Source organism: Mus caroli, unplaced genomic scaffold (assembly GCF_978045245.1).
Source record: "Mus caroli unplaced genomic scaffold, Mus_caroli_1 scaffold_18, whole genome shotgun sequence".
NCBI lineage: Eukaryota > Metazoa > Chordata > Mammalia > Rodentia > Muridae > Mus > Mus caroli.
In genome coordinates, this window is record NW_028227273.1 from 26,118,990 (window position 1) to 26,128,938 (window position 9,949).

Below are 9,949 nucleotides of genomic sequence, written 5' to 3' on the forward strand. Positions count from 1 at the left end.
AAGTTATATTGTCCAGTTTGTGGAGACTTAATCTTAAAAAGCATAATATCAATATCCGTTAAAATTATCTTCCTTCTGAAGATTTAAAAAATCCTCAAAGACAAGTTCCTCAGAGAGGAAAAGAGTCTCAGAGCACATTCAGAGCTGTAGTTGTTAAAGAACTTAACATAACTTCAAATTTTAATCCTTGAATCTAGCAGCCTCCAAAAATATAAATCTCCTTCTATACAAAACAAAGCCAGTGACTATTATTAGGCTTACATTTTATTTGTTATGAATGAGGAAAATATCCACCATATGCTCCATTTATTCATACAAGACCTCACTTATAAATTAGAGGGAGGTAACTTTTTTAATGTCTTGGCAAAATACCATGTAATTAGAACACAAGTTTATATACTGATTTCATATTGATATTGTAAGAGGGTTTTTGCTTTAAGTCCTTCAGCTTGGAAAATTTAAAAGTTCATCGTTTTGAGTAGCCCACAATGATTAAAAATCAGTAGCAGACATGTCTGTGTGGACCAAGCACTTGATCTTGACCCCAGCTCTTCTGATGGACAGGCTGTGACCTCAAAAGCTTACTGGGCTCTTGGATGTGCCCAGCTTCAGTAAGTGCACAGGGAACACATGGCAGCCAAGTGTAGTGATGGGTTTTGGGCACTCGGCCACCGTTATGTAACATCACGGTACTGTGCCACAAGGAGTTCACATCCTTGCTCAAGGCTTTGCTTCTGAAGATATATTCTCTCCAATACACCTAAGTTATTAAGACTTCTCTATACAATAAATCTGTCTCCGTCCCTAACAACTGGGTAATAAATTTAGACTACTAATTACTTTTCTGAATTTTGCTTATATAACAGTTCTTAACATTTACTGAAATTTTTGTGTGCCAAGAATTGTTCTAAGTCCTTTAAGTATATTAGTTTATTTAGCCCTCCCTTGAATAATTAATCTTATGAGTCAAATGCTATTATTATTGCTATTTAACAGACTGAGAAACCCAGGCAGTGTTATGTAAGACCTGGAAGTCACACTTTGGGCCACTGTACTCTACTGATTACACATTGGATTTTTCTTTTAAACCTAAAATTATTCTGGGAGTAAAAAAAAACAAAAAAGGAGCCCATATGAAATAAGTGTACTTAGCATTGATATCATTGGAAATGAAACTAATGAAGCGTTCACAGCACTGCCCATGTGCCAAACCTGATACGAGCACTTCCTAGGTAGATTAAGCCATTTTGTCACTACCTGGTCCCTGTGAGGTAGGTCCCGCTTTAATTCCTACTGTACAGCAAGGGAGACTGAGAGGAGAGTCTGAGCAGTTCAATGGAGACCCCCTCACTCAGTACAGGGCAGAAGTTCAAAGGAGGAGAGAACAAACCTGCTGTCACTGTAAACAGCTCAGCACCTTTCTCCCACCACTGCTGCTCTGCCCTGAACAGGTTGATGTGGTCTTTCTAAATCTCCAAAGCTGTGTTTATTAAACATAAAAGGTGGGGAATTCTATGGTCTGGAAATTCCCTTCAAGTATCCTTACTGATTGGGTCCAGAGATCTCTGAAAACTTACATAAATACATACCTATGCCATTTGCTGCACTCAAACACAAGCATTAGTTTTCTATCTGACTGGATCCTAGCATTTCTCTGCACATCTGTATGAGTGGCCCTGCAAGGACAGCTAATAGGAAGTAAAGAAAGGAAAAAAAAAAGATTGAAATAGTCTCCAGAATTTCTAATCACATCCCATCATTCACCAGCAGGTCTAAATCTTTGTAAATCTTTGTAAAACCTTTACAATTGACCAGATCTAAAGCCCTGGGCAAGCCCTCCATCCTCTGACTTCAGGCTGTTTCTCTATGGGCAGGAAGTAGAGCTGCCACACAGGTTCATTGGTCTATATATGAAGCTGGGAGATAAATACATGGCCCACAGTAAACAGTAAGAAAAAATTAGCATGGCTATTGCAGATTTGTTCTCTATAGTTGTTAAGGCTGTGATCACCACAGGACATACATAGTAGCACTTTATATTGAGCTAGGTAGGTTAGGTTGTTTAAGGATTTAAACTTCAGGAGGCCTCTATATGAAATTAACATGGGCAATTAGTGCTTATGTAAAGTGATCCAAATAATTAACCCATCAGTATCAGTAACTGCAGTCAGTCAGTCATTTAGGCTGACTTTTCTGGTTTGCAGGGGAATTTTTTATTCTACCCATCCCTCCTTAGTTAAGCTAAGAGAGAATAACTTTATAATTTGTTATGTGTTCTGGGGACTGGAAACAGCACTGAAAAATATCCAGGCCATTTTTTTTTTGTTAACTTTTAAATAACATACTCTCTAACAGTAGAATGAATGAAGATACAATGATGGGGGAGGGGTGTTGTACTTGCTTGTCACTCTTCTCTGTTAGAAACTCACTTTTGCTTTATAGAAAAGTTCAATAAATTAATCCAGAGACTCAAGTTTAATAACTTAGCTTAGTGTGTTTAGTTTGAGGAAACATTAGGTCCATTTAAATTTCATTAAAGAAAGTTATATGGAAGTTTATGGAGCATATCCTTTGCTAAGTTGTGTGTACAAATATAAGATTGTATCTAGCATAAACCCAATACCCTGAATTTAAGTTAAGCTCTTAGAGCTGAAGGGGATCACAGAGATTACATCGTTCACCAGAGGCCCAAAAGGATTAAGAGATTTGTCTGTGTTTCTGCAGATAATGAATAACCACCCCAGATTGCAGAAGCCCCTGGGTGGGGCCTGGCCTTCTGCTGCAGCGGGCAGAAGATACATCACAAGGGTAGACATAATGACAATAGCCCCTGTGATAAATTGTATCTCTTCAGAAATTCCACTAGAGACTGTGCTCTAAGCCTGGCTTCTGCTCTCCCTCTCAGCTGTGTAGTAGCTTCCTTTAGAGCTGTGTGGGTCTTGTTAACCTCATCTTACAGATCTGATGGCAGAAGTCTGTTTGTCTGCCCTTAAGAGTTCCACAACTAGCAAATGCCATGAGATCCATCTATCCCAAATCCATGTACCTTGTACCTTCTACAGCATGGCCGGAGGAGCCATACAAGCACATCTGTCACCAGGTTTTCTTTAAAAGCAGTGGTTTTGTCTTAGGCGATGAAGTCGCAGGTCACACTCCAAAGAAGAAGGAACAGTACTGTAAATTGTTTTGTTTTCTGGTCTTGAAAACTGGCTAGCTGACAGATTGTGAACTATTTCAGAATTATTATAGCATGACTGTGTGGCTTATGTCAGCCAGAGATGCAGGACCATGGATCCCAAATCAAAATCAAATAGAGAAACATTCATGGGTGGGAAGGGAGTTTTAAAGCCTGGCATCCCTGTAATTTAAACTTCAGGTTAACTTCAAGTATTATAGAAAAAAATACTACTTATTCAAAGAAATACACAGGGGTCACATGCTTGCCTCTGTCTTCAAGTTAAAAACATACTGGAAATGGGTTGGCTGGCTCACTCACACCTTCACAGATGACCCTCTGTCACTCTGGGAGAAGGTGACTACAGTCTGAACAGGCGAATATTATATTTTGGATTTAGGAGAGAAATTGTTAGGGGCTTCCTGTGCTCTAGAATCACGAGATCTCAAGCAAAATGAGGCGATATTATGTTTAACTGTTTGGGAACTTTTTATTAAAAAAAAAGACTTTAAATATTAATATTATTTTCCATACAAGTGTGATAATACTCAGTAATGCATGGTGTACTTGGTCTTGTGAGTTTAAGAATGTCACAATCCAGTGTAGTTGCTGGCGCCCTCCGGTCTTCACATACCCTGGTAGCAAAATTCAAATATCCCTTTTAAAAAATAGAATCCTTTGGACAGCTGTAGATAAGCGTGGGGTGAGGCAAGGGAGCCCTCGTTCCCGAATACTCATGCTTTGGGACTTTGACTCCACCTAGAAAGTTCAATTCTAAGAGAATTGACACAAACTCTTCTAGACTCTGCAAGAGGGCAGAAATAAAAAGCTTGTTATTCCTTTACAAGCAGCTATGGATGAAGTCAGCAGCAGAGTACAGGAGCGAGGGAAGCTGGGCGGGGCTGGACAAAGAAAAATCGGAGTAAAGTACAGAGTTACTGTCAAAAATATATTATTTTGATCCTAAGAAAATTAAGAGAGTTTCATCTAATGAACTAGATTGTGATCTTTTAATACATTTGGTTTTCATCGAACGTACAATCACCATCGGACGTAAAAAGACGACTTTGTTTCTTTAAAAAAAAATTGCTTGAGTTATCTACAGGAATCTTGTGAACGTAATTCAAGGATAACATTCTGCAGCTCTTTGGATTTTGAATGGTTTCCTCGGACCTGTCCACAGGGGGAATCGGGGTAGGGTGGGTGGGTAGGGCTTTTAATGCAGAGTCCAGTGGGACTCTACCAGTGTGTCTCCTTTCCCTGTCCCACCCTCCCTAGTTGGAAGACTTTTCCAATTCGGGGTCTTCTACTCCTGGGGTGTGAGACCTGGAAATGAGGAAGAGTTTCTCCTTGTTTGTAAACTGCCTCTGCACAGACAGAGGCTCCGCCCTAGTTGGCCCTGGACTGGGACCCTCGGGGGAGCTGTGCTCAGTACTGGGATCTGTGACATCCTCACAGTCTAGCCTTTTCCTGGCCACCACATCCACGACCGACTCTACAGAGGTGTCAGCCTCCCCCAGGGGGGTGTAGCCCTTATTGCTGCTGGACTGGTCATCCGACTGAGAACTGTGGGAATCCCGCCGGATGCGGGGCGAGTCCTCGGGGCGCAGAGGGAGCGAGGGCGTGGCGGCTGTAGCAGAGGGGCCTGAGTCCAGGTTCTCTGCGCTCGAGGAGGGTGGGGGCTCGGGCGACGGTGGAGCCCGGTAGTCCGGGAGCCCACTGGTGCTGCGGCGCCGCCAGGCCGCGTACCTGCGGGTCCTGGGCAAGCGGCCGCCCTGCCCCCTGGCGGTGCGTGCTGTCTTCGCGCCCTCGGGCTCCCGGGGCTCGCAAGAAGCCCAGTGCGCTCCGCCCTCGGCTCCCCGGAGGTCGGTCAGGCTCAGGTCCAGTTCTCCCCTGGGGAGATCCCAGGAGCCGCGTTCCCCGGGAGGTCTATGCCAGCTGCAGCTTGCGCCCTCCGAGTCCCCGTCTCTGTCCCTATCCCCTTGCAAGGGCAACAGGGCGAAGGCGCTCAGCGAGGAGCCCACGAGGGAGCTGGTGGTGCTCTGGCGCCCCCAACTCCCGGTTGGGCTGCAGGGCGCCGGGCTGCTGCCGCCGCTGGCAGCCGCGGTGACAGTGGCAGTGGCCGCAGCCACCGCGGCAACTGTGGTCCGGCGACGGCCAGCCCTACTGGAGCGCTCGCGGTAGATGCTGTACACGGCCTCTGTCAGACTTGGGGGCTCCCGTGGACAGCGCGGAGATGAAGCCAGGTCCGGCGGGGACCCTGCCTCCTGAGTCTCACCGCTGCCTCTGTCCAGCCCAGTGGGGTGGGGCCATGAGCCCCTGGCCAGCATTGCAGCAGCCCCAAAGGCGTCCGCAGAGCCCGCGCAGCTGCCTGGTTTCAGCTCCAGGCCTCGAGATTGCACGTAGCTGAGAAAGCCATTGAGCGGCGCTGCCCCGTGGGGCGCGGAGCCGGGGGCAGCCGCGGAGGAGGAAGCCGCAGCCGCGGCGGCCGCAGCAGCTGCTGCTGCCAGATCTTTGGCGCGGAGACTGTGCACGTCGATGACAGTGGAATAGAGGTCCCGCAGGTTGATGATCTTAGTTTTCTTGTCCCTGTTCTCATGGAGCACCGCGTTGGCGCAAATGAAGAGGAAGATGCCTATACCCATGATGAGGGGCCCGAAGACCTTTAGCTTGTCTGAGTGCAAGTAGCCTGAGAAGATTCGGAAGAAGAAGCCCACCGACTTGGAGGAGGAAGAGGAAGAGGACGAGGAAGAGGAGGTGGCTGCAGATCTTGCAGGAGGCGGACTCCAGGGCCCGCCCACAGAACTGGAGTTGGCACCCCCTGGGGTTCCAGAGTGGCTCTTGGCTGGGTTTTTGTTGCCATTGCTGCTGTTGCTGATGGCCCCAATTCGATGGCTACTGCCCACAGGCAGTAACTGCTTGCTCCCACCTCTGTTGGCGGCGTGGGCTTTTGGCCAGTAGCCCACCACAGCCATGGCTATGCCCACCAACAGCACTAGGATCCCGCAAAGGGCAATGAGCCCCGAGATGGAGCACAGCTTCAGTTTGCCTTTCACCACCACCACGTCGTTTTTACGTCTCTTCTTGGCTTTCCTCTTGCGCTTAGGGACCTGGCTGGGGGGCCGGAGAGGATCCTGCTTTCTCGCGGATATTCTCAGTAGGCCACCGGTGGCGATCATGGTGAACTGGTGGAATGCAAGGCTAGCCCGTAGGGCTGCGGCTGAAGCTTGTGTGGGGGGAGCGCCAGCTGCCCACTAGCTGCTTGGTCACCTCCTCCTGCAGCAAAGTAGAGGAACACAGTCAGAGGGTGCTGTGCTTGGCTGCCGCAACAGCTCACGTGCCATGATTGCCCCTGCCCCTGGATGGAACTCCAGGTGTGTCTCCACCCCCACCCCAAAGCTGTGTACACAAACCAAAGACCGGTTTGTGTTATGGAACGAAACTGTGGTTTGAACCAGTTTGAGAAAAAACTTTCCCCTCTCCCCACCCCATCCCCTACATGTTCCAAGACCCTCTATATGAAAGCTTCCTGGCTGGCAGCCAGTGGGAGCCCTGGCATACTTGTAAATCCTGTGGATGTGGAGACTCAAAAGTAATGTTTGAGGACTTTCTTGGTCAGAGCCTACCCCCATACCCTACCCCTGCCTCTCACTGCAATGGAAAAGTTTCCCAAAGCAGGGGCCTCTGGTGTACCAGGCCTCTGAGCCAGGACATTTGCCCAAGGGGGGCCCAAAGTCACCAAACATTTCTGAAAGTTACTACTGTATAAAAAGAAAGGAATTTATTTCCCAGGATGAGAGCAAAATGCCACACACGCACAGACAGGATGGCTGAGTTCAGACGACTGACAGTGTTCATCGCCCAGAAAATCTAAGAGATATTACTTCAATACCAACAACAGTTCTTTCCACAAAGTTGCCTCTTGGCTACTCAAATCCTGGACCATTAGGCACGCAGGGGCTTCTCCCGGTCCTCTCATCTCCACTTTGCAACATCTGGACAGCTTCTTGGTATGGAATATTTCCTTTTAGGTAATTGTTATGTAACCCAGCTCTTCCTTCTGGCTTTCTCTCCTCCCCTGGAGGAACTCCCTTTAAAGGTATCTTGTGCTAGATTTCATCAGGGGATATGAGAAGTCCTCTGGACTCTCCCCAAGAAATACCTTTCTCTTGTGTGGGAAAATGACAATATTAGAAAATTCTACCACAGTAGCTTTCTGACCCTTTATTAATATACCAACAGTATTCTACAGAACCCAAGTGTTCAAATGAATAGGCAATTACCTAGGTAAAGCAGTCTACATAATGATGATTTATAGGAAGGCATTTCCACAAATAAAAGCTGTTTTCTCCATCCTTTCTCAGGAGGTCATTTTAGGGGTGGGGGTGAGGGGCGGGGTGAGAGAGAGGAGGCAGCAACCATGGCTTAGCTCTGGGGAGCTCTTTGGGTTGTTGACTATACAGTTAAAGCAGGAATAAGAACTGATGCCTATATGTGGTTATCTATCAAGTTAAAATTCCAGTCCTGCTGGGTCTTCAGAGTGCATTCTCTATGTTCCCTTCTATAACAGAGATGCTAAAAATTAAGGGCATTATGTTGCTCTTAAAGATACAGATGACCATCACAGGCCTTTGGACACACACACACTTTGCAAGGCAGTCCATGTAGTAGAATAGATTTGAAAATGTAAGTTATCTGGATAGAATTTCGCTTTTAATTGGTACTTAAGTGAGGAGCTATGACCCTTGATTCCTTCTGGTATATCAATCTGGTTATGATCTTTTCTCCACATGGGCAAGCAAATGGCAGTCAGATTTTTGTATTGTTTGCAAAGAACAATATATCTCTTTGGAACTTGGTTGGAATTCAGTAAAGAAATCCTAAATGTTTTAGGGAGGCGTCAACGGTAAGACCACATCTGCAAACCTTTAAAATCTGGTTTTTAAAAGGTCCTCTACCAGTAAGTATAAACACCAAATATACGGGAGAAGTATATTTGGAGATACAGGAGAGTACGTACAAATGCACAGGAGAGTAAGTATAAACACCAAATATACTTATCCCACATGTTTATACTTATTGTATGTCGCAACATAAAATTTGCTGCTTTAGTTGAACTGTAGGCTCCAGGATCTTTAACAGTCTTGAAGTCTGGATTGGCTTCAAGAGACTTTAAGGTCTAGGCATTTTAGAAACAAAGCCAGCTTCAGCAGCCAGGGTGGCTCTCTGAAGAGAGATGCCCCCCGGGAGCTGGATGTCATGAAAGAGGCACCTTTATGCATTCCTCTTCTGCAAGCCAGCTTTACATCCAGCAGAATATAAGGAAAGTTGGAATAGATTTCAACAAGGTTTACAGAAGATGTTTAAAATTAGTTTAATAGCTTCTAATTATTCCCTAGTTTATTATTCTTCCAGCTCTCTTGAAAGACGAACTCCTTTTCAGCATATCACGATCTGACACAGAATACTGACAGAGGTCAGGTGACACAGAAAAGCCCCCCCCCCCCCCAAGCTTTCCTTAGACAAAACGAAGGAAAACAAACTTAGCAGTGGATCTGTCTGCCTTTGCAACTGGCTGCCTGGCGCGAGTCCTGCCTTGGTTAAGGAATGGAGGATGGGGAAATCAAATGAGGGATGTCTAAAAATACAACTGCTTCCAAGAGAGAGATTCGAGTTCTCCGCTCATGATGGATAGAACCCAGCATCAAAGACTTAGGGCCCCAGATTGTGAGCGATGCTGTGCCCTGCACCCAACCCAGGTCCTCGACCCCCGGCCCCTGGCCCTCAGGGCCGCGAGTCTCTTGCCCTTGCTTTGGTCTAGTCACATGAGTGCAGCAGCTATGAGTCCGCCTCAAGTGAAGTGAAGGCAATCCCCAACTCGCCTTTTCTGGGCAGCGCAGTCCTGGTAGGACGCCCAGGAGAACACCTGACTCAGAACACGGGCCAAGGGGCCTGGGCTCGGGGACAGGAGGGCTAGTGAAGGGCGCTCGGAGGCCGGGGATTGACAGAAATGCTCAAAATGGAGGCACTCTAAGCAAACAATAATCGCTCACTTACCCAGGGAGACCGGGGCAGCTCGGGAGACACAAAGAACCATGGAGAAACTTTTCAGCCCGAGCCGACGGCGGAGCGCAGGGACAGCGCCCCGGAGCCCCGGGAGCGAAAGCGGCTGGACAGCCCGGTGGGGACGAACCTGCGCCAGGGGCTTACAGTCCCCTCAGGCGCGGTGGCGGAAGCCATTTCCAAGAGTTTCCAAGAAGTGTCAGGTCCTCCGCATCCCGCGCGCCGCCTGGAGCCCTTCTTCCCTCGGGCGCGCCTTCTCCGTTGCCACGGTCCCCTCCCGCTGCGCACACTGCCGACCCTGCGGCCGCGCGCTCTCCAGCCCTGCACCTCTTTTGTGTGGCTGCGGCGCGCCGGGCTCCGCCGGGTGGAGTTGAGCCCGCGGCGGCTGCTCCGGGCGGCCGGACTGGCGGCTGTTGCTAAGAGACCAGAGCCATGACACAGGGAAATTGCGGCAGGATGGCAGTAGGTACCCGGCCCGGCTTGGCTCTCAGGGGGGCACCCGCCCCCCGCCCCGCCCCCTCTACCCCCAGCCCCTCCCCCGCCTCCTCTCTAGCCTGCCGTCAGTCCCTTCGACAGCGTCTTGTCCCCCTTCCCAGGAGGGGCACCAGGGGAGGCAACACCTGCACCGCGTGCTTGAACCAGGTCGGGGCGCGATCGCGTAAGGCAAGGTGCTGAACGCGGCTGAAACGCCTTCAGCCTCAGCTGACAGCT

The 9,949-nt window shown here is 48.3% G+C and overlaps 1 protein-coding gene across 1 annotated transcript; it reads right to left on the reverse strand.

Annotated features, from left to right (window-relative positions):
• Positions 1 to 3,651: 3,651 nt before the first annotated feature.
• On the reverse strand, positions 3,652 to 9,703 carry Tmem200c (transmembrane protein 200C). Its single transcript, XM_021185727.3, has 2 exons — positions 9,233 to 9,703; positions 3,652 to 6,451 (listed from the first exon to the last, which is right to left on the reverse strand). The coding sequence occupies exon 2, from the start codon at positions 6,352 to 6,354 to the stop codon at positions 4,450 to 4,452; it is 1,905 nt and encodes a 634-aa protein (XP_021041386.1). The 5' UTR covers positions 6,355 to 6,451; positions 9,233 to 9,703; the 3' UTR covers positions 3,652 to 4,449.
• Between the last annotated feature and the right edge of the window lie 246 nt (positions 9,704 to 9,949).